General features: G+C 38.2%; 1 protein-coding gene across 2 annotated transcripts in view; it reads left to right on the forward strand.

Annotated features, from left to right (window-relative positions):
• Positions 1-172: 172 nt before the first annotated feature.
• maml2 (mastermind like transcriptional coactivator 2) overlaps positions 173-23,983 on the forward strand; it is a 103,600-nt gene continuing 79,789 nt past the window's right edge. The window contains exons 1-2 of one of the 2 annotated variants that reach the window (XM_073924334.1): positions 173-553; positions 8,567-8,995. In XM_073924334.1, coding sequence (XP_073780435.1) covers positions 8,594-8,995 — 402 coding nt within the window. In that variant the 5' untranslated portion in view covers positions 173-553; positions 8,567-8,593. Of the gene's footprint in view, positions 554-6,882; positions 7,300-8,566; positions 8,996-23,983 lie in introns of those variants that run through there. The other variant, XM_002667380.8, reaches the window with a different exon arrangement.

Here is a 23,983-nt window from a genome sequence, read left to right on the forward strand (position 1 = left end):
AGCAATCAGATGCATAAATCTGTTCCCTTTTTACAATATTTCTCTGTTCAATAGCACTTTGCAAAAAAACGTGTACAAGATCCTAAACATTTAAACGATTTTTCAAATTAAAAAAAATTTTTGGAAGCATTATTATGCATGTATTTCTGTTAGTGTTGGGGTACTCGAACTCGGACTCGAGTCCAGTTTTTATTGGACTCGGACTTGCCACGGACTTGGGGAAACTTTTACTCGGACTTGGACATTTTGGACTCGGAAAATATCACGAGTCCAGTCGAGTGCACATCATTCACAACACAAATAAAGACATTAAAAATTAATAAATAACAGCATGAAACTATAACAAGAATTTAGCGATCTCTCTGGCTGCATGCCAGCTTTTATTTACGGCACCGCACCATACCAGCAGGCAGCAGCAGCACGTCATCACCTTAAACGTGTAACCAGAAATAGCCATATATCACACAATGCGTGGTTTAGGACAATATTATAATGTCTTTAAAATCAGCAATAATTTGTCTTCTACCGACATGTTGAAAGAAAACAAAGAGAGGTAAGAGCTTATTTACTTGAATTGTACATTCATATCGTAGGGATGATGTTAAAACATACTGGCGATATTGTTTTGTTGTTTGGTGTCAATATATCCGCAAATAACTGTCAGATTCAAAGTTTTGCGCTTTGGCTCTGAGCCAGAGAAATATGCGTTCAGCGCTTGAATTAGGCCAGGGCTTCTCAAATCCGGACTCCGTAATATTCAGTTTTCCTGTGTGACTCTTGTAAAGACATTCCGCTATCATCCCGATTTATTTTCCAATTTATCCCCCTTATGCTTAATCTTTCTATGAAAAGTGAAAGTACCGTCAACACAGCGATCTCAAATGCGATAGAGCAAGAGCTGTTCAAGAGAATTGTGCTTTCGCTTTATTTTGGCTTAAAAGCGCGTTAAAACGAATATAAAAATGTCTGCATTCACTTTCATTAAAGATGTGCGTCGATCATCACATTTCTGAATCAGTGTAACCTATACATGCTGACTGACGGACGCGTTCCGTATAATAAACTCATCCCAGATCCCAGATCAGCTTCTGCTTTTGAGGATGGGTTAGGAGAGTATAAAGATTGTGTAAAATTACAGTAATTAAATGATGGTTTAGCAAAAATGTTGTAATAATGTTGCTTGGAGTTGCATATTAAGTCAATATAAGCACTAATGACTTTAATGTAGAGTTATATTCAAATCCAGACAACATTCAGAATGGATAATCACTGGACTAAGTCCACAAACTCAAGCAATAATATAATATTTTTAAAGATAGAATGAGGTTTGACTTTGAATTTGTGTAAAAATTAATATTCAGTGTAAGAATTGAAATATTGCAAATATTCTGATGTCTTTGACAATTCAAAACATGAGCTGAAAACAGAGACTGGTAACTTCACAACTCAGCAAGGGGAATGCGGGAAAAACCAGTTCCTGCTGCATTTGCATCTGAGTCTGCTTCATCCCCCCAACTCACACATATGGTCATTTCAATGTTTGAATGTTCTAGAATTAACCAAACTGACTTTAACTATCATGTTTGATATCATTTGAAATGTCTCAGTGCGATTGGTACAATGGTCTCATTCTCTCAGAAATAGACATAATCAGAACAATAAATATATAACTTCAGGCATCTTTTGATCCACTGTGAGGGGTGTGACACTAAGTGTGAATGCCTTTTGTTATACATTCACACCCCCTTCCTTGAGGGAATTCTTGGATTATTTAAGGTAAGGCCTAAGAAGGACTCAGGGCGATTCTGCCTAACCAGATCAGCCCATAACATGGCTAGCTCCATGTTATGTATATTTCAAAGTCAGGAATGCATCTTTTTCATCTTGGAGTTATCTTTGATAATTTGATGTTTTGTATTGATCGTTTATGAATTGACTAATTGAATTGGCATAATACATTTACCTGACTAATAAATTGTTATGTTTTGAATGATTCAAACAGAGTTCGTGTTATTATCACTGATAAATGTTGTTGTCCATAGCACTACAAGCCACTGTACAGGTTAGTAACGGACTAAAACATGTTAGACGGAGCAGCGTGGCACGCTATTCAATGTTGTTAGAGATCCGACTAACAAATTGGCATTTATTCATGTATACTTGGACTGTAAAAGGCCAACTATTTAGAACAACAAAATATTGTTGAAACTACTTTAAATGTGGATATTTAGGCCTTCATCTACAATAGTATAATCCTGCGTGATTATTATTAAAATACTTTGTCTTGATTAAGTAGATAACAGATCCATGGGGACCACATAAAAATCTCCTAAATTGAGTAAGTAGTGTTCTGCCTTTTTAGGAGAGTGGTTAATCGCCTCTGTTTAATGACCAAGACTGACAAGCTTGTATTAAGAGATTGTATACCCGGCCGGTGCAAGACTCGAGATGCTATCGGAATCTGAGTAAATGAGAATAAGGTATAATAACAAATCAAAAGAATATTCAATCATGATCTAAAATAATGTGAAAGGAAACAAAATAATCTTCTCAATGTTTTATAATTGGAGTCAGATAAAACGAGGATAAATATATTAATATTCTAAACCATCTCATACTAAAATTGGAGTCAGATATGAGTTAAGTTTAATATAAATCAACATTGTGCACTGGAAAGACCGAACATGCAGTGAACCTTCATCCACCATTGGATACCGTCATTGGACCAACTGTGTGGACCCTACATTCAGGTAATATTTTGATGAGAGACATCGGAGAGATTAGGGGTGCCTGTGTCCACAATTTGAGTCTTCTGTGTGAGAATAAACATTACTGATTGTGAGCAGCAGTATATATCTGCCCTACATGTTGAATATGCAAGAGAGAATCTGATAATGACACATTCTGATTCTATTTATATGTAGTCAATGACAGAGTGCAAGAATATGTGTATTGCACAATTAATTATCTCAATTGTTTCATTTTAAAATGATTCAGAATTATGCATAGTTGTATGCTGATGTCATCATCACTGTCTTTTGAACTGAGGACCAGGACTATGACCTATATCCTCAAAAGCCCCCCACCCTCCATTTATATATATATATATATATATATATATATATATATATATATATATATATATATATATATATATATATATATATATATATATAATTATTATTATACAATTAATATTCTAAATAAATAACAGAAATTTGTCCTAAATGTAACTGGAACACAAAGACACAACTGGAGTGATTTATTAAGATCATTTGAGAAGTCTTTTGCAAGAATATTAATTTAATTTGACAATTCCATAAGAAACAAAAATATATGTTTTATAGAATTATCTGTGGGCTGCACGGTAGCGCAGTGAGTAGCACTGTCGCCTTACAGCAAGAAGGTCGCTGGTTCGAGCTACGGCTGGGTCAGTTGATGTTTTTGTGTGGAGTTTGCATGTTCTCATCGTGTTGGCGTGGGTTTTCTCCGGGAGCTCCGGTTTCCCCCACAATCCAAAAACTATAGGTGAATTGATGAATTAAATTGGCCATAGCATATGAATGGAAAGGCCTCTGCTGTGTAAAACATGCTGGATAAGTTGGCGGTTCATTCCGCTGTGGCGACCCCTGATTACTAAAGGGACTAAGTCGAAAAGAAAATAAATGAATGAATGATTGAATGAGAATTATCTGTTGTCTTTTTAGACCTGATTTGTGAACTGTTTTAGGCCTAATACCTGCCAGACTCTTCATCCTTCTTTTCTGCTTCATAGCATGTTTAGTTAAAATAAGATCAGCATCATATTGTTTTAATTTTTGTTTTGTCCAGTTGCAAAACTTACACAGGTTTCACAATACATAATCGCTGCATATTTTTTCAAGGTGTCCCAGAGTTGCAAAAACTTGTGTTTGGAATGTGTTTGGAATGTACACTTGCTTTATTAAAATGAAAGAATGTCCAAGACAAAGCTAATAAGTTTCTTATGAGTATATGTACACTAGCAGTGGAATTTACTGGAATTCACCTAAAATCTTGCCTAGGGGTCCGTTCTTCGTACCTCGCTTAAATGATCTAAGATGATTTGGCAGATCCTGGATCTTTTAATCTTGATAACTGATCTCTCGCTAATTTGGTTCTCCAAACAAGTTCGCGAATCAGATTAGAATATCTGGATGAACTGATCTGAGATCGCTGCGTTTGTTGTTAAGGACAGATCTATCGATCCTCGAAATCATGATCAGCAATGCAGCGATTGGCTGACGGCACAGCAGCGTAATGACATCATCTGATTAATATTCAATTATCCATGTGAGCAAAATTACATCAAATTAGCAGTAAACGGCTTGTTAAATATGACACGCAGTAACTTCACATTTGTTGTGAGCTGCAGGCTTTACACTTTCATTTGTCAAGACAAGAGTATTTATCATGTATTTCAATGCAAATCAATGTATTTAGTTCTTCATTTAGAAAAGATTTTCTTTATTATAGTAACCGTTTTTTAATCGGTGTAAAGAATAACTGGTTGTTTCCAAAAGCATTTTGATATTGGTAAAGGCGTCTGCAACTTTTGTGAAGCATCACTGTCATAATAACTGTCAAAACATGTTTATGACTGCATAAATGTATTATTGCTTTTAAAAAAAGTCACATATTGTGCATTTCTATTATACACAATTTGTACTAAAGCGATCTAAAAAGTTCATATCAATAAGTTTTCTCTTTGCACCACCAGGTGGCAGTCTTTGTATTTTCATTTTGAGGGTGCAGATTGCATACGTTTTATTAATATGTATAACTTTATTTATTTTATTAATGAATATAACTTTTATATATATAGTTAAAAAATATTTACTATTTTCCCAAGTGTATATAACTTTTACTGTAAGAAAATATCAGAACTCGGTACATACTTTCTGTGTTATCTTTGCTTGAACTGAGCCGATCTAATCCTGTTTATATGATTTGAACCTGCTCCCGATCAGGTTTGACTTAGCAGAACTGTTGCCATGACAACAACTCTCGGATCAGCTTTGAAGAACGAAACGATCCTGGATCGTGTCAAATCGTCAATATCCAAATCCAGCTAACTGAGTAATCCACGTACGAAGAACGGACCCTAGGGCTCCAAATTGGTTAGGGCCGGGCCTAATCATGATCATGCTGGATAATCACGCACGCACGCCTGTTTTAACACACTGCAGCAAAGCAATAATTTGAATGGAAGATTCACTGAAAAGAATTGATGAAGAGAATAGACAGTTCAAAGTTGAATGAACAGATAAGTATGTGTTTATTTTGCCCTAAGCCAGCTCGAATCAGTAACCATCTTGCTGTGAGGCCATTGTGCTACCCACTGCGCCACCGTGCTGCATCTTATGGATGTTTATTAAAAACAAGTTATGTAATATCAATTGTTTCATACCTTTGACCTTAATAAAAAAATTCAGATTTGGACCTTTTAATGTAGACATTGAGAACCCTTATTTCAGGCTATCATTAACAGATAGACCCAGATCATGAGCCTAGAAATCTGCACTGGACTATTTTTTCAGTCTGATTCCCACTGGGTTTTATTTTGCAACCAATCGCCTCTGCTATTTATTCACTCTTTGTTTATTTAAAACAAAATTCTTCTGACTGTTAATTGCCTGTTAAGACAGCGATGAAGCTGAATGGTCTCCTTTTGCTGAACCTTTTATGCTCAGTGCTGATCTGGGTCAGTTGGCATGAATATGGTTTCATTTTCCACACTGGGGCTGATAACAGAGTTCTCTGGAATTAATGTTAATAAAAATGCATTGTTGCCTTGGTAAAGTAAGCGTAATTTAAACAAGAAATGTGAAAAAGTGGCATTAAAATAATGTCAAACGTGTGAGTCTTGTAAAATAATAAAAATTCGACATATATCCTCCTATTTTCATTTTAATTTGAAGCAAGCTAACAAAAAAAATACAAGTCATTTTGTAAAAATGTACCAAAAGTTTAAATTCTTCATTTAACAGTTTAATTGTTAATGGAAAAATATATTTGATTTATTATTATTATTGTTATTTTACATTTTTTTACATACGTGGTACCATGGCTCAATGCATAGCACTGTTGCCGCACAGCAAGAAGGTCACTGGTTCGAGTCTCGACTGGGCCAGGAGTGTTTTTGTGTGGAGTTTGCATGTTCTCCGTGTGTTAGTGTGGGTTTCCTCCAGGTGCTCCAGTTTCCCTCACAGTCCAAACACATGCGCTATAGGTAAATTTAATTTACTAAAATGGCCGGGGTGTGTGAGTGTGAATGATAGTGAATGGGTTGTGGCTGGAAGGGCATCCGCTGCGTAAAACATATGCTGGACTAGTTGGCAGTTCGTTCCGCTGTGGCAACCCCTGATAAATAAGGGACTAAGCCAAAAGAAAAAAATAATGAGTTTTAAGACTGTCTGGACTCGGCCGGACTCGACTCGGACTCGGATGTTAAGGACTCGGACTTAAGTCCGACTCGACCCATTTAGGACTCGGACTTGGACTTGTACTCGACTGGTTAAGGACTTGGTTTCGACTTGGACTCGACAAAGGTGGACTCGACCCCAACTCTACTGTTTACATTACTGTAAGGGTTGGGTATATAGTTGGGGTTGGGGTAGACGTTAATAAAATACAATTAATAGCTAATTTAATAAACAAATTGGCGTTAATTTCGGCCGCAGCTGTATCCCGTCTTCCGTCCAAAACTCCTCAAGGTTGATTCAGATAAAAAGCCTTCATGTAGTTCACCATTATCACCACCAGAGCCTGCAAAATGACAGCTCTCCAATCGCAGGGTTTCTGTCGAAAACATGAGGAAAAGCTCATACAATGAGGGTCTGTATCAGCCTGCGGTAAACCAGCCTCTCCGGACCAACTCCGTACGCGCTCGGACTGCTGACAATCCACTGCGCGAAAAACCCTCCGCAAATCCACTTTTATCCAGCTTGTTTTGGGAATCACCACAAGGAGCCTATTTAAAATGCCAACAATGGGAAGTGCGTCCACAAAGCTTGAACTCTCTGGAACTTTACGGATTTCTATCCCCCAAGTGAATGGATTATAATTGCGTGCATTATTCGTCAGCCGACAGGAGCGCTTGGTTTTTAGCCATAAGTGCGTTTTTGGATATGATCGACTGATAGCCGCGTGCATTAACGTGATTGCGTTGATTCCTCGCTGCAGGACTGTGTTAAGCCGTCATTCGCACTCTGTGGGATTTGTTACACCTTGCATGGAGTTGAATGAGCGCACGCTGCGATTTTGGCGATCTGGCAAGCTGTAAGACACCCCTTGCACTGGAAAGTAATAGTGTATAGTGTTTTAATGCTGCATATAGACACTTAAAGAAGTTGTGGATCCTGAATATACGTTATTATGCATGCTTTATGACAGGGACTGTAGGACATCTGTAAGGATCTGCGCTTTTGATGGTCCAGATAAACATGCGCATGTTCTGAAATGTTTCTCATACATTCCATTTGCCTGTCAGATCCTCAGAGTGTCAATAATGTAGAAAGTATGTAATAATGTAGACAGATATTTGTCAGAAATCTTTCTATCAACAATAATGAGACAATAATAGACGTACCTTTATTACTTTATTAGTGGAATTATTGGAAATGTTCACTACACTAATAGGTCCCCTTTAAGGAAATATATATATATATATATATATATATATATATATATATATATATATATATATATATATATATATATATATATATATATATATATATTAGGAATGCAATAATACAGTAAGCTCACGGTTTAATACATACCTCGGTTTTTTAACCTGGTTTTCGTTTCGGTTGGGTTCTCATGGCTTGACACGTATGTTTTTTTTTATTCTATAGGCAATAGGAACAGTAAAGGGTTAAGGAGAAAAAAATAAAAACGATTTATTGCAATACTCATTTTGTTTTACTTAAAAGCCAAGAAAAGTACACTAGTTCCTAGTGTATTGTCTAAAATAAATTAACACTGAAATCTCAGTTTATATTTAAATATTTCCCAAATGATGTTAAACAGAGCAAGGAAATTTTCACAGTTTATTTGATAATATTTTTTCTTCTGGAGAAAGTCTTAATTGTTTTATTTAGACTAGAATAAAAGCAGTTGTTAATTTTTAAACACCATTTTAAGGTCAAAATTATTTCCCCTTATTTATTAGCCCCTCTGTTTATTTTTCCCCCAATTTTTGTTTAACGGAGAGCAGATTTTTTTCAACACATTTCTAAACATAAAAGTTTTAATAACTCAACTCTAAAAACTGATTGATTTTATTTTTGCCATGATGACAGTAAATAATATTTGACTAGATATTTTTCAAGACACTTCTATACAGCTTACAGTGACATTTAAAGGCTTAACTAGGTTAATTAGGTTAACTAGGCAGGTTAGGGTAGTTAATCAAGCTATTGTATAATGATGGTTTGTTCTGTAGACTATCTGAAAAAAATGTAGCCTAAAAGGGCTTATAACAATTTTACAAACTATTTCTTTAATGATTTCTCTTTTGTTTTTCTGGGTTTGACCTTTAAAGGGTTAACGAAGTGGGTAACTGAAGGTCATGGGAGAAGCAGCTCCGACCCAGGCCACCCCTAGTGGTTTTGCACCCATGTTGGGCGTCGGGATGGGAGGATCAATCACACCGATGGCCACTTCAAGAGGATCAGCCGTTCCTCAGCTCCACAGCGCCATCGTGGAGCGCCTGCGTGCCCGGATAGAGCTGTGCCGGCGCCACCACTCCACCTGCGAAAACCGCTACGAGCGCGGCCTGGCTGAAAACTCAGACCGGGAACACGAGAGCACACTCCAGCTCCTAAACATCGTCCATCAGGGACCGGGAACCAGGAAGACCAAGGGCAGCAGATCGGCCTCTCAGCATCCTTCTGAATTCATCAGAGGGAACGGAGAACATAAAGGCCACGGAGCGTCAGACGCAGAATCCAAAATCTCCTCGCAGATAGCAGTAAGTTGCTTTATGGGTTGTGTGAACTACACCCTCGTTTTAAATCTCGCAGCCTGTCGAATACACACGGGGACACATGTCAGAGCCATTCCCTGGAGAATGACATCAGCACACTGATATGATGTGATTACTGAGGGTGTGTGAGGCAGAGATGGGGGCGTCTGTGTAATTAAAAAGGGCCCTGCAGGCAGGCACATGACTCTTTAAGGGCCTTTAAAAAATGTAGTAAAACAAAATAAAGCCTAAATAGCGTACATCATTTCCACCATATACTTCAGTCACATGCTTGAATGCCATTGTGTTAGATGGATTTAAAAGGGGCTGTTCTCATGAAACTGACCGTTTCATTACAAGCTCATTCATCTTTAGATCAAACACTATTTGGTATATATACAGTTGAAGTCAGAATTATTAGCCCCTCTGAATTATTGGCCCCGCTGTTTATTTTTTTCCTCAAATTTCTGTTTAACGGAGAGAATATTTTTTCAACACATTTCTAAACATAATAGTTTTAATAACTCATCTCTAATAACTGATTTATTTTATCTTTGCCATGATGACAGTAAATAATATTTGACCAGATTTTTCAAGAAACTTCTATACAGCTTAAAGTGACATTTAAAGGCTTAACTAGGTTAATTAGGTTAACTTGGCAGGTTAGGGTAATTAGGCAAGTTATTGTATAATGATGGTTTGTTCTGTAGACTATTGAAAAAAATAGCTTAAAGAGACTAATAATATTGACCTTAAAATTGTGTTAAAAAATTAATAATTGCTTCTATTATAGCCAAAATAAAACAAATAAGACTTTCTCCAGAAGAAAAAAATATTATCAGACATACTGTGAAAATTTCCTTGCTCTGTTAAACATCATTTGGGAAATATTTTAAAATAATAAATATTAAAAAATAAAAAACTAATAATTCTGAATTAAATTATATATATACTTGATATGTGCTTGAATCTGATTGGTTGGTAGCCGTGCGATAACAGCATTTGTGCAGACTCCTCACTCTTCTGTATTACTCCACCCGCATACAGTGACAAGAGGACACTTTACAGTTTGACAAATATTGCAGCTATTCGACAACATAATGTACTTTTGAGGCTTTTTTAATCGAGAATGTAGTTGTTTACATTGCGACTATGCAGTTTATTTATAATGATAGTGCCTATTTCAAAATATTTATCATTTCTAAGAGACAGCGTGTCGGCACCATTAGCCAAAGACGGTTGACGTTGTCTATTCACAAGATGGCGCCAGGACTCATAAGCCCTTGCTTAAAAGATTAAAACTACATTTAATTTTTTTACATTTAATAACTACAGCTGATCAAATTATTATTAAACTATTAAGTGATATTCTAAGTCGATCTCTCTCTTTTGTATGGATTGCAGCTTTGCAGTTTATTTATAAGGACAGAGCCTATTTTAATACAGTTACTTTCCTATCTCGATTCTTAACAGTGTTATTCAGAGACCTCACCCCCGAACACCCCCTCCGCATCGCAAACACAACAGCAGTCGGGTAGTGATTTCGTTGCTTTTTTCGGGGTTAATTATTGTGATATCCCAATTGCAACAAAGACACTGTAGACTGTAACACTGTAAGAACATATCTTTGTAGATGAGTGCATTTCATGTCACGTTCAGCCTTATAATCTTAAAATGTCAGCGAAATCAGCTGTTTTATCATCACTTTAGACATTAAGCTAGAGAATCATTCAAATACTTGCTCTAAAGTGACAAGTATCAAATATCAATATATTTATATTGACAAGTATCAAATATGAGCAATATCAAACGAGTAGCAGTGCGATAAGGCTGTTTATCAGCACTGGTGGGATGCTAAGGCAATCGGCCTGCGGCCTTGTGCCAACGCACGATTCCCACCAGTGCAGATATACAACAATATTGCACTGCTACTCGAGTGATATTGCTCATATATAGCATATTAGGGCTGCTAGATTATGCGAAAAATCATAATCACGATTATTTTGGTCATAGTTGTAATCACGATTATTCAAAACAATATACAGTTGAAGTTATTTACCCTCCTGTGATTTTTTTTAAACAATTTTTTTCCAAATTATGTTTAACAGAGCAATGCATTTTTCCCAGTATTTCCTACAATATTTTTTTTTCTTCTAGAGAAAGGCTTATTTGTTTTATTTTGTCTAGAATAAAAGCAGGTTTAAATATTTATAAAACTATTCAAGGTCAATATTATTAGCCACTTTAAGCAATATTTTGTTTTGACTGTCTGCAGAAGAAACTTTGACTTGATTATGAGTTGCCTAATTACCCTAGTTAAGTCTTCAAATGTAACCTTAAGCCGATTGCCTGTATCTTGAATTACATGTAGTCATTTAGAAATGTGTTGAAAAAAAATCTGTTAAAAAAATAATTCAGGAGGGCTAATAATTCTGACGTCTGTCCAATGTTGGACACTGACGTCAGTCTGACGTTAAGTTCTGATGTCAACCTGAGTGCAATTTCCAACAACGTTGGGGTACAACATCAATCTGATGACATGCTGATGTCCTGTGCATGCTGGGGAACATCAGGCAGCTGCTGGGGAACTCCAGGGACATCAGGCTTATTGTACATCTTGTAAAAAAGGGGCATGATAGGCCCCCTTTAAGTATAATATCAGTATTTAGTTTGTTAGATACACTGCAGCTCTAGTTTATAACAAGAATATTATTGTGAAATGATGAAGTGAGGCTTTAGGGTTTCCTTTCAACAGATTTGCAGATTTAGAAAACACACATCGATGTCTTTTCAGCAAACATTACAAAACACAGACACAAATTGCTTGGTGATGAAATCCTGCAAACACCGCATGAATGGCCCTGTGTTTTGTTCCGTCCGCGTATCGTCGTGCTCTTTTATCGCAGGTTTGATAAATAGCCCTCAAAGCACCTTCTTGAATGATCGCCTTCCCATAAAGCTGCTTGAAGCGTGCAGCCTGCATATAAATGTTTAGCACACGTCCCGGTTTTGTTTACTCAAAGTCAAACGGGCCTTGAAAACACGATTGTCAGAGGACTGCCCAGTAATGAAGTGTTACGGGCTTATGGATGAATTTGTTTTTTCCTCATTTCGGAGTTATGACCAACTTGGGAACAGAGGGGGGATTGTTGGAATATCCTCTCACGGAAAAGAAAGTGGGATATTATGAGTGCTCTCTTCACTTATCTGAAGAGATCAGCCTTCAGTGTGTTTCAGTTGAACCGAACAATAACTGTACAGTCCGTTCGGTATTTCATTATGAAGTTTCATCCATTATTTACTTTGGATGAGTAAGTGTGCTTAGTTGAACATATACTTTTAGTGCACTTCACATTTCAAGTGTATTTGACATGCAGAAAATGTAACATTAAAATAGTGGGTTATCTTTAAAGGGTACCTATTGTGTAAAAATCACTTTTATAAGGGGTTTTAACACAGTTATGTTGCAATATTCTGTGGATATAATCATCTTTTAATGGTAGACATTACTTAATTTTATGTTTTATAATCACACTTGATAAAAACATTCTGCAGAAACACTTTAATTGACATTCTGCATATGTACGTGTCATGAGACGGAGAAAGCCCCGCCCACTAGTGATGATCTCTCCCTCATTAGCATATGACATTAGTCTCGTTTTGAATCTGCCACTATGCTGACACATAGCTCTGCCCTCTTTTGAAACAAGCACAATCTCATTTGAATTTAAAGCGACAGTCACCAAAATGGCATAGTTAGGATCAAAGCCTAAAAGGGGCAGTTTCAAAGAGTTATAATGTTTTTTTATTAATATTTGTGTTGTATTTTGAGAAGAAACTTCACATACAAACTCTAGGGACATCAGAGACTTATTTTAGATCTTGTAAAAAGGAACATAATACTGTAGGCGCCTTTAATAATCGTTAGTCATACTTCATATACACTCGTTCACAACTTACAAACCACTTTAGTATAATTTTAACTGTGGTGTTTAAAATAATGTTTAATTGCATTGTAATTATAATTATGTGCAAATTAATCATTATAAATGTGACTCTTGACCACAAAACTAAAAAACAAACTTATCAATGATAGATTTTAACATCATCTGAAATCTGTAATGATGTATGGTCTGTTAGGCTAGGACAGTATTTGGTCAAAATAGAACTAGAACTAGAACTAGAAAACCAAAGAAAGTTATTAGCAATTCACATTACTGGTTAAATAAGTTTGTATATATTTACAGTGGGAAGGTCACAAAATGTCTTTATATAACATGGTTTTTATGGAATATTGTGTTAATTTTTTACATAAAAAAAGAAATTGATGATTTTGACCCATACAAGGTATTGTTGGCTATTTACATAAATATACATGTGCAAAAAAATGACGCAAAAAAAAAAGGTTTTGTGGTCCAGAGTCACAAATGTGTAATAACAATAAATCATAAAATTAAATTGAAAAGTATCTGTTAGTTTAGAATATTTCCAATTTAACTAGGTCTAAAAAGCACTCTGATCAACTAATCGACACAATCAACCAATAACATAAGAGTTTTACATTTGCATTTAATAGAAAAAGTAAAACATTCCTGTGTGTGTTTGTATATTTGTATGTATGTATACTGTGCATGTATGTCGCTTTAAATTCAAATGAGATTGTGCTCTTTTCAAAGGAGGGCGGAGCTATAAATGGCTGCATGTCATCATAGTGGCAGCTTCAAAAACAAGACTTATGTGCTATGCTAATGAGGGAGAGATTGTCACTAGTGGGTGGGGCTTACCCCCTCTGATGACACGAATTTCAATCAAATTGTTTTTGCAGGCTGTTTTTATTAAGTCTGATTATAAAATCTAAAATTAAAAAATTTTTACTTTTAGGAGCTGGATATATTGCAAATCTGTTTCCACATAGCTGTGTTTAAATCCCTCATAAAAGTGATTTTTGCATAATAGGTCCTCTTTAAGTTTAATTTTTGCTTATGCTCTATTCAAAAGCAAAACCTTCAAGCTAATATTTAGCTATGTAGCAGTATAACTGGACATAATTAGGCATGGCAGGCAGGCATCACAAATAATAGGTGGAAGAAGGAAATGTTCAAGTGTTTCCGGGTGTTTGTTGGCTGTTGTGCTTGTAGAGTGGACCAGGCTTAGATTCAATCAACCTACAGTAAATGTGAAACAATCAGTCAAGGTCCTTGAAGGCCACTTTAAAACCCAGAAAACTGCCCATGCCTTTTTTAAAGGGACATGAATGGGTCCTTGGGCAGTGTTTTATAATCATGTTGGCATGAGTTGAGTTAGTTCAGCGTCTGAAAACTTTTTTTTTTTTTGCAGAGGGGAAAAGATTGTCAGCATGTCATCGTTTTTAACAAGAATGAATTTCTGAGAGGAGATCAAGCATTGGTTGTTTTGCTTTTAGGACATTTTTAGAATACCTTTGAGAGTCTTTTAAAGATTTGATGGCACTAACCAGGCCAAACAAATTGGTTGTTTCTCAATTTCATCGGCTCTCATCGGCTTTCATCGGTTAAAAATGTCATTGATTTTTGGTGAATTTATTCATTCTTTTGGAAGGTGGGTTAGATGCCTCAGATTCGAGCTGCTGATTTTCATCAGCTATTGACATTTATTGTGTAATGCGCATCAGACAGCTTGCAAACAAAGTGTTAGTGATTCACGAGTAATTCTGTATCTTTTAAAGATTTGAAGTCACCAACCTAATAATATTCACCCAAATGAATAGCCATTCATCACCCAATTCCTTCTAGAGTGGTGCAATCTTATCATTTACAAGGTTCTGCTTGAATCATCAAGCTAAGACCATGCTGGAAATTGCCGGAAACCAGCCTGGAAGTGGCCAAAACCCCTCTAAAACCAGGCTGGTGAATCAGCTAAAACCAGCCATCCAGCCTAGGCTGGTTTAAGCTGGATTTTTCAGCAGGGCTGCCATACATCAGCCTTCCTGTATCCAAAGTAACTTAATCCCACACCACAGATGTTGACTTTTTTGGCACCAAGTCCTCCTGTGCTGAAGTCCCCGTATCATCCCTGTATACGCAAGCTATTCAGTCGCCTGTTCTTGTGCTCTGTTTAGGCGTGCTGCATTATGATTATTTAAAATACCATACTGCAGGAAAATCATGCTGTAAGGCGGTTTAGAAGTCGCCCATGTCCAAATTGCGATTTCGATACAATTTCTAATTTTCCGCACAGCCCTAATTGGAAGTTTAGCGTTGGGTGAGAAACCCTTGGTGTGCAAATAGCTCACAGGTGTCAAACTCAGTTCCCAGAGGGCCATAGCTCTAAACAGTTTAGTTTAGGTCCAACCCTAATTAAACACATGATCAAACTAATTGAGTGCTTTAGGTTCCTTTGATACCTACAGGTATGAGAGTTGAAGCAGGGCTGGATCTAAACTCTGCAGGGCTGAGGGCTGCAGGCCCTCCAGGAATTAAGTTTGACAGCCCTGATATAGCTTATTCTGTAAAACCCTTGAAGTGAAGTTTATTTATAAACTAATTTTGAGAGGATCACGTGCTTATGATTTTTCTCAGCTGCTCCCGCGTTACTTCATGATTAATTCTCCAATCAGATGATTCCTAACCCACTATAAATAAGCAGAGTTTTCTTTTCTCAATATCTTCGTCTTGAAGAACCCACCGACCCCTACTCCCCCTCCTTTCCAGATGAGCAGAGTTTGCTAGTTCTGCCCGTGCTCGCGTGGGTTTTCCCCGGGTTCTCCGGTTTTCTCCGATTCCCACAGTTCAAAAGCACACAACCCAAGTAAAATGAAAACACAAATTGTATACCATAGCCAAGCTCTTAGCGAGGACACCTCTCCTCAGTCATCCATATCTATCATTTTGCTAGAAATAAGCCAGGGGGGAGTTCATCGAGATCTACCTAAGCTCAAACTCCCCTCTCGCCCTGCAAACGGGAGGGAGCCCATTGCTTGAGGATATCATAAGCCCAGGGCTCTCTCCCGGCACAGCATGCCAAACAAGTGAGAACTCTTGAAGGTCTTTTTAAAGATTTTATGCCACCAACCTAGCCATCTTCAGCCAAACCAATGGATCACTTCTCAACATCATGCGTCTTCTCGCTTCATAAAGATGACCTTTATGTGCGCATTGTATGCAATATGCATTTGACAGGTTACAAGCAGAGTGTGGGTGATCAGAGTCTGAGGATGTTAAAGGATGAAAGTGATCATTTAATGTGCCAAATAAGCAATATACGCATTGAATGTGACCTATAAAACAAAATAAAACGTACGAGCATGATTGAGGCGTAAATAGAAGAGAACTTTAGGAAACTCAAGAAGGATTGTTCAAGCTGTTTAAATCAAAAGCATTCCCTCCTCATCGGCTCTGGCTCTCCTTTGTGAGGTGTGCCTTGTGTATACCTCATGTTTTATTCACAGTCTGAGACATGACTGGGGCTTTGAAGAGTGCTGAAATCATTCGGCACATACATCCCTACTTCCATTTGCACAACATAATGGCTGCAGGCAGAAATCGCCCACTCAGCGTCTAGTATCAGCCTCTTTCACCCAAATTCTTGAGAGTTTGATACTCTTATAGGAATTGATAAGAAATGCAAGTTTCATATGAGCTGGAAACATGCCCCGAGAAGCGTATGTGAATCACAGCGCAGCCTGAGGCTTAAAGTATCAGTCACCCTGTGGAATGTTATAGCTATACCATGCTACTAGAACAGTGTTTTACATAATAACCCAGGCACTTCAACAGAAACTCTTTACTCTGTGGAAAACAAAGAGATCAAAATTAGAGTGCAGCAATGATTGTAACATGAAGAAAGATTACAACAGCAGTCAAAAAGGAAGTGTGCAGGCCCTTGCTTTGAATGACTTTGAATGAACCATAAGATATGACCAGTCTCTCGTGGGATATGACTAAAATCTATTCCCTTATAAGACATCAGTCTGTCAAAGCACATCAGGAATCTCATATCGACACCACTAGTTATCACAGGACATCACTAGTCTGTAATGGAACATCAAGGCTATTTCTCAAATTGGTTCTTAAGCAATCTTGCGCCCTTGTATACTTGTGTAACGTCATCATAAATCACAAAGTCCATCTCCCAAACTCAAGACTGCAAGAGCTGCAGAGGACGCTTGAAAGAACCCGGATGTGTTCTTGATATCAAGGATCGATTGAATGCTGACTTGAGCGCAGTACTCACTCTAGAAGTCATTGCGACTAAATAAAGAAGTAAAAAAGAAACCATTTTGTGAATGCTGTAATATTAATATAATCTAAATTCAAAATGCGTGAAGGTCATGTGACTATCAAGATGAACACAGCATCTCATTTCTCAAATGACGTGTTCTGGGTTCCCGTAGTCTCCTGAGTTCGTTCTTTCAAGGTAACTTAATAGGACTGGTCTCTATGAGACCAAGAGTACATTTTATGCGTTCTTGGAATTAAGAAACAGCCCAAAAGTCTCACACAGACATCACTAGTCTGTCACAGACATTGATAGTGTCTATAGGACATTACTAGTCTCTACAGGGCATCACTAGTCCCTCAAAGGAAATTGCTAGTCTCTCACAGACATCACTGGTCTCCTATGGACATCACTAGTCTCTCACAGGACATCACTAGTCTATCACAGACATCACTAGTCTATCACAGACATCTCTACTCTCTTATGGGGGCTGCATTCCACTCCACTTTTAGAAATGGACCCACAAACTTTCCCTTCAATGTGCCCTTGGGAGAATCTCCACTGCCGTTATAAAGTGCGTTCCACTTCATCAAGCGAATGAGGGAAGTTTAGAGCACACCCTTGATCCCTTGCTTTTGACAGAGGGAGATAGTCGGCTTCATATGTCCACTCCAGCACCTTATGTCCAGGAATGCAATGCAATTGTGATTCCCAAGTACTTAAGTGTTTAGGGCTGGGGTGTCCAAACCTAGTTCTGAAGGGCCAGTGTCCTGCAGAGTTTAACTCTAACTTTCCTCAACACACCTGCCAGGATGTTACCTACAAATATATAGCTTGATTAGCTTGTTCAGGTTTGTCTAATTAGGGTTGAAGCTAAACTCTGCAGAACACCGACCCTCCAGGACCCAGTTTGGAGACCCCTGGTTTAGGGCATTCCATTTAAACCCATTCAGATATTCTGCCAGTAGTGTGCACTTATATGACTTAGTCAATGACCTGCATTCGAGGGAATGAGACGGAAGGAAGTGAGCAAGTGAAGGGCATAAATAATTGAACTTGGATGCAGCCTGGGCATTACTAGTCTCTTGACAGGACATCACTAGTCTCTACAGGACATCACTAATCTCTACAGGACATCACTAGTCTCTGACAGGACATCACTAGTCTCTGACAGGACATCACTAGTCTCTATGAGACATCTCTAGTCTTTACAGGACATCACTAGTCTCTACAGGACATCTCTAGTCTCTTACCGGACAACACTAGTCTCTACAGGACATCACTAGTCTCTGACAGGACATCACTAGTCTCTACGAGACATCTCTAGTCTTAAAAGGACATCACTAATCTCTACAGGACATCACTAGTCTTACAGGACATCAGTAGTCTCTACAGGACATCACTAGTCTCTTACAGCACATCACTAGTCTCTACAGGACATCACTAATCTCTGACAGGACATTGCTAGTCTACATTACATCAATAGTTTCCCACAATACATCACTAGTCTCTAAAAGACATCACTAGTCTCCGACAGGACATAACTAGTCTCTACAGGACATCACTAATCTCTACAGGACATCACTAGTCTCTGACAGGACATCACTAGTCTTACTAGAACTTGCTAGTCTCCCACAGAATATTGCTAGTTTCCCACAGGACATCACTAGTCTCTGACAGGACATCACTAGTCTCTATGAGACATCTCTAGTCTTTACAGGACATCACTAGTCTCTACAGGACATCTCTAGTCTCTTACCGGACAACACTAGTCTCTACAGGACATCACTAGTCTCTGACAGGACATCACTAGTCTCTGACAGGATATCACTAGTCTCTGACAGGACATCACTAGTCTCTGACAGGACATCACTAGTCTCTGACAGGATATCACTAGTCTCTACGAGACATTTCTAGTCTTTAAAGGACATCACTAATCTCTACAGGACATCACTAGTCTTACAGGACATCAGTAGTCTCTTACAGGACATCACTAATCTCTACAGGACATCACTAGTCTTACAGGACATCACTAGTCTCTACAGGACATCACTAATCTCTGACAGGACATTGCTAGTCTACATTACATCAATAGTTTCCCACAATACATCACTAGTCTCTAAAAGACATCACTAGTCTCCGACAGGACATAACTAGTCTCTACAGGACATCACTAGTCTCTTACAGCACATAACTAGCCTCTTACAGGACATCACTAGTCTCTGACAGGACATCACTCTTCTCTTACAGGACATCACTAGTCTCTGACAGGACATCACTAGTCTCTGACAGGACATCACTAGTCTCTATGAGACATCTCTAGTCTTTACAGGACATCACTCTTCTCTTACAGGAAATTACTAGTCTCTTACAGGACATCAGTAGTCTCTACAGGATATCACTAGTCTCTTACAGGACATCACTAGTCTCTACAGGACATTACTAGTCTCTTACAGGACATCAGTAGTCTCTACAGGATATCACTAGTCTCTTACAGGACATCACTAGTCTCTACAGGACATCACTAATCTCTACAGGACATCACTTTTCTCTTCAGGACATCACTTTTCTCTTCAGGACATCACTAGCCTCCCACAGACTTTCTGTCTTTGAATGATTAATATGGACCTAAATGACCAAAAATGTTTGTGAGACCACAGTGAATATTCCTGTAGGAATGCTGAGTGGGAAAGTGTTGTGTGGACGTTTCCTCTGCACTAGGCAGTGGTTGTGAATTGTTTGGCACATTTGCTGCTGTTTCGTGTGTTTCCCCCTGCACAGAGAAAGCACTCAGAGCTCTCTGATGTCTGTCTGGTTTTTCCTGCCCGACTAAACAGCACACAGCAGAAATTGGAGGTGAAGCGTTAGAGGGGGGAGGTCCACCAGATCTTTCCACACGTCTTGTGCTCTGTTGAACTCACCTGAAATTCAACCCTTGTGGGAAACTGCATCCTCAGGTGTGTGTTCAAGGGCCCGGTGTGGATGATAAAAATCTGTGACTCTCTCATGCAGAAACAACAAACCAAAAAAAAAAAACGACTCACAATTTATGTCTTTGTGAACATTCGGTTCCACATGCTGTACGTGGGAGTTGAGTAAATGACTGATATGACTCAAGTATCCACACTGCCCATGGTATCAATTACCCTTTCACTTTCCATCATTGCATAATAGCACTGTAAACAACATTAGATTTAACACATTATCATGCTGTAGACCATTAGCATATGCCATTAACCACAAACCGACAAACAATAAAATGGCAGGTTCTTTCTAAGAAGGGACTTTTCGACACCTTCATTCATTAATTTTCTTGTCGGCTTAGTCCCTTTAATCCAGGGTCGCCACAGTGGAATGAACCGCCAACTTATCAAGCAAGATTTATGCAGCGGATGCCCTTCCAGCCACAACCCATCTCTGGGAAACATCCACACACATATTCACACACACACTCTATGGTCAATTTAGCCTACCCAAGTCACCTGTACCGCAAGTTTTTGGACTGTAGGGGAAACCGGAGCACCCGGAGGAAACCCACGCGAAGGCAGGGAGAACATGCAAACTCCACACAGAAACGCCAACTTAGCCGACGTTCAAACCAGCGATCCAGTGACCCAGCGACCTTCTTGCTGTGAGGCGACAGCACTACCTACTGCGCCACTGCCTCGCCGCTGGGTAACTACACTGTAAAAAAAAGATCTGTTATATCTCTCCTCTGTCCACTTTTCGTGTTCTCAATTCAACTCTGTAGTTTTAACAGTGACTTTTATTGGCATTTTTGTAGTTTGAGACACGATTTAAAAAAATAACATATGAAGAAAAAGTCTGTAAAATAACAGAAAATGTACTAGCAGCCTATTACCAGGTATTTGTACCATAATTTACAACAACAACCCAGACAATATATCACTTTAGACCAGTGGTCACCAAACTTGTTCCTGGAGGGCCGGTGTCCTGCACATTTTAGCTCCAACCCTAATCAAACACACCTGAACAAGCTAATCAAGGTCTTACTAGGTATACTGGAAACATCCAGGCAGGTGTGTTGAGGCAAGTTGGAGCTAAACCCTGCAGGGACACCGGCCCTCCAGGACCGAGATTGGTGACCCCTGCTTTAGACTATTAAAAATGTCAATACAAGTCAAATTTTCAAACATTTCAACATCAAAAGCTTTTGGGTGACAGATCAAGGTCCAGATTAATTCAATTTAGAAGCTTTAATAAGTGAAAAAAACATGAACAAAATACAGAAAATTGTCAATTTAAAGATATTCTTTACAGTGTAGCCTAAATAATATACTGGCAGTATGTCATTCCAATTTGAGGAACATGAATGAAAAAATGCTGACTTCATCTGAAGTTTACAAATGAATACTGACAATTAGTGAGGTGTCTTGGGAACGGGAGCGTAGTTTGATGTGCAAAACTTCAAAACACACACTCCACTTTCCCCAGGGGTCTCCATCCAGCCCAGGAAATGAGAAAGTGGGCTCCTGATGTCAGCGTTGAAGGCCTGGGTGGAATGCCGGGTCACATCAGGGGCTCTCTGGGTAGATCAGAGATCAGGCCTGTTTACATTTCAACTCAGGATATTTCTATCAGCCTGGCCAAACGGCTCCACGTTCCCAGGCTCCTCGCTCACAGCCCTGAAAAGGAGCACAAGCCCTCTCTATTTCTCCTTTCCCTCCTTCTCTCTATTTCTCTCTCTCTTGCCAGGGTTAAAGTCAAGGCAACTTCAGCAGAGAGTGGCTGGCAAAAAAACTCATTTCATACATTCTTTAGTTTGTAGCTATAAATGTTGCTGACTTACTAAAACTTTGATGGCGATCAATGACTTTCATTGTTTTTTTAATTTATTTTTTTATCTTTAATTTGTAGCTATAATTGACTTACTAAAGGCTTACACTTCCTTTTGATGGTGCCCATTAACTTCCCTAGTTTTGTTTTGTTTTGTTTTGGTTTATTAAATCAGAGGTGTCCACATTCAGCCCTGGAGGGCCGGTGTCCTGCATATTTTAGTTCCAACCCTAATTAAACACACCTGAATCAGCTAATCAAGCTCTTTCTAGGTATACTAGAAACTTCCAGGCAGGTGTGTTGAAGAAAGTTAGCTAACCTTTGTTTGGACACCCCTGTGTTAAAGTCAATGGTGGCCTTCAACTGATACCAACATTTTCCAAAATTGTGTTCAATTGAAGAATCTCAAACAGACATGTGAACAATCCCAGCAGACACACAACATCATAAGATATTAAGGATTTGATTAAGGTCGCCAGCGTCATCTCCCAGCCTGACCAGCTAAGACCAGGCTGGAAATGGCTGGAAACCAGCCTGGAAGTGGCCAAAACCCCTCTAAAACCAGGCTGGTCGACCAGCTAAAACCAGCCAACCAGCCTAGGCTGGTTTAAGCTGGATTTTTCAGCAGGGTTATTTTGGCGTTCAATAACGGCATGAATAATGTTAATGTTTTGTTGGTTTTAGGTTGTGTTGGAAAGTGACCAAAATACAAAGTCGAGCCAACATCTTAAACCAATATTATATTAACGTCAAATACTGACATTCTTGCTGTGATACATATACAATGGTTTATACCATTTTTTTTAAACTGGACTTGTAACTGTAATATATGATAAAATATAATTTCTAGTAAAGAAATTCTGGGCCAAAAAAGAAACCAAAAAATTCTGGGTGCAATTGGCCCAAAACTGAAACTGAAAATGCTTTGTAATAATAATTTGCTATTTTATTAAATATAGTTTTTAATTTTAAGTCAATAACTTAAAGTATACTAATAAAAAACACACACACATGCACAATATAACAACATTATTATTTGACAGCTATTAAGTAGAGAAGCTTGATTTGTCCAGCATTCCCATGACAGCACATTAGCGCTATTGCAAGCAGCAGATACAAGCATACTAAAACGAATGTCCTGTCGGCATGTTGTTTGAGCGCACTTTGTTTGTGCTGTTCACGGTTTCACGGAAAATGAATGGGTTTCATAGTGCAGTGCTTTCCATGTTCGGTGTGAATAGCATAGCCTTTTTGGGTGATTGATGAATAGCATAGCCTTTGTCAGTATTTGGTGTAAATAAGGTGGCATTTTTTTCTGCTGAATTTATTATTATTATTTTTTTTTTTGGCCAAAAGAGTAAGTTTTGGACAATAATTTTTACTGTCTGAAAATTCAGTGCATCCCTAGTGTAAATGTTTTGAAATGACAATAATATAATGCATCTCAGTTATCATGATCAGTCTGAAAAATCAGATTATAAATTCTCCTGCAGTTTGCGTTATGCAATGGTGAAATCAGCCAGAGAGGTAACTTCAAGGTCATTGTTTGTTGTCTATACATGGTTGGTTTCTTTAGTACGCAAAAGCTTTTTGAGGCCAAATTCGTGTAGGATTTCAGATGATTGGTTTATTTGTTTTACATCTAGTTATTTTTCATAGTTATCTCTCGTTGTTGCTTCTATCTAAAGTCAGATTTTTGCTTGCCAGGACTGTGCAGAAGATTTTATCGTGTTTTTCTAAGCAACTCCACATTGTGCTTGTGCATTCACAGAAGTCTTAAATATAAAATGTGGCACTGACAGCATTTTCTCGGTCTCTTGAGAATGACACGCTGACTAAAGAATGCTCAACGCTGCGTTTTTTTGACACTGCTTTGGCGCTCGTCTCTGCTGATATCCTCTTGATGCACTGTGGGAATAAATGGTAGAATTCGTTACAAGATAACTGTGATCATATTGAGTCAAACTGATTTTAAATGTTGCAATGTTTAGAAGGAAGTGT

Source organism: Danio rerio, chromosome 15 (assembly GCF_049306965.1).
Source record: "Danio rerio strain Tuebingen ecotype United States chromosome 15, GRCz12tu, whole genome shotgun sequence".
Taxonomy (NCBI): Eukaryota; Metazoa; Chordata; class Actinopteri; order Cypriniformes; family Danionidae; genus Danio; species Danio rerio.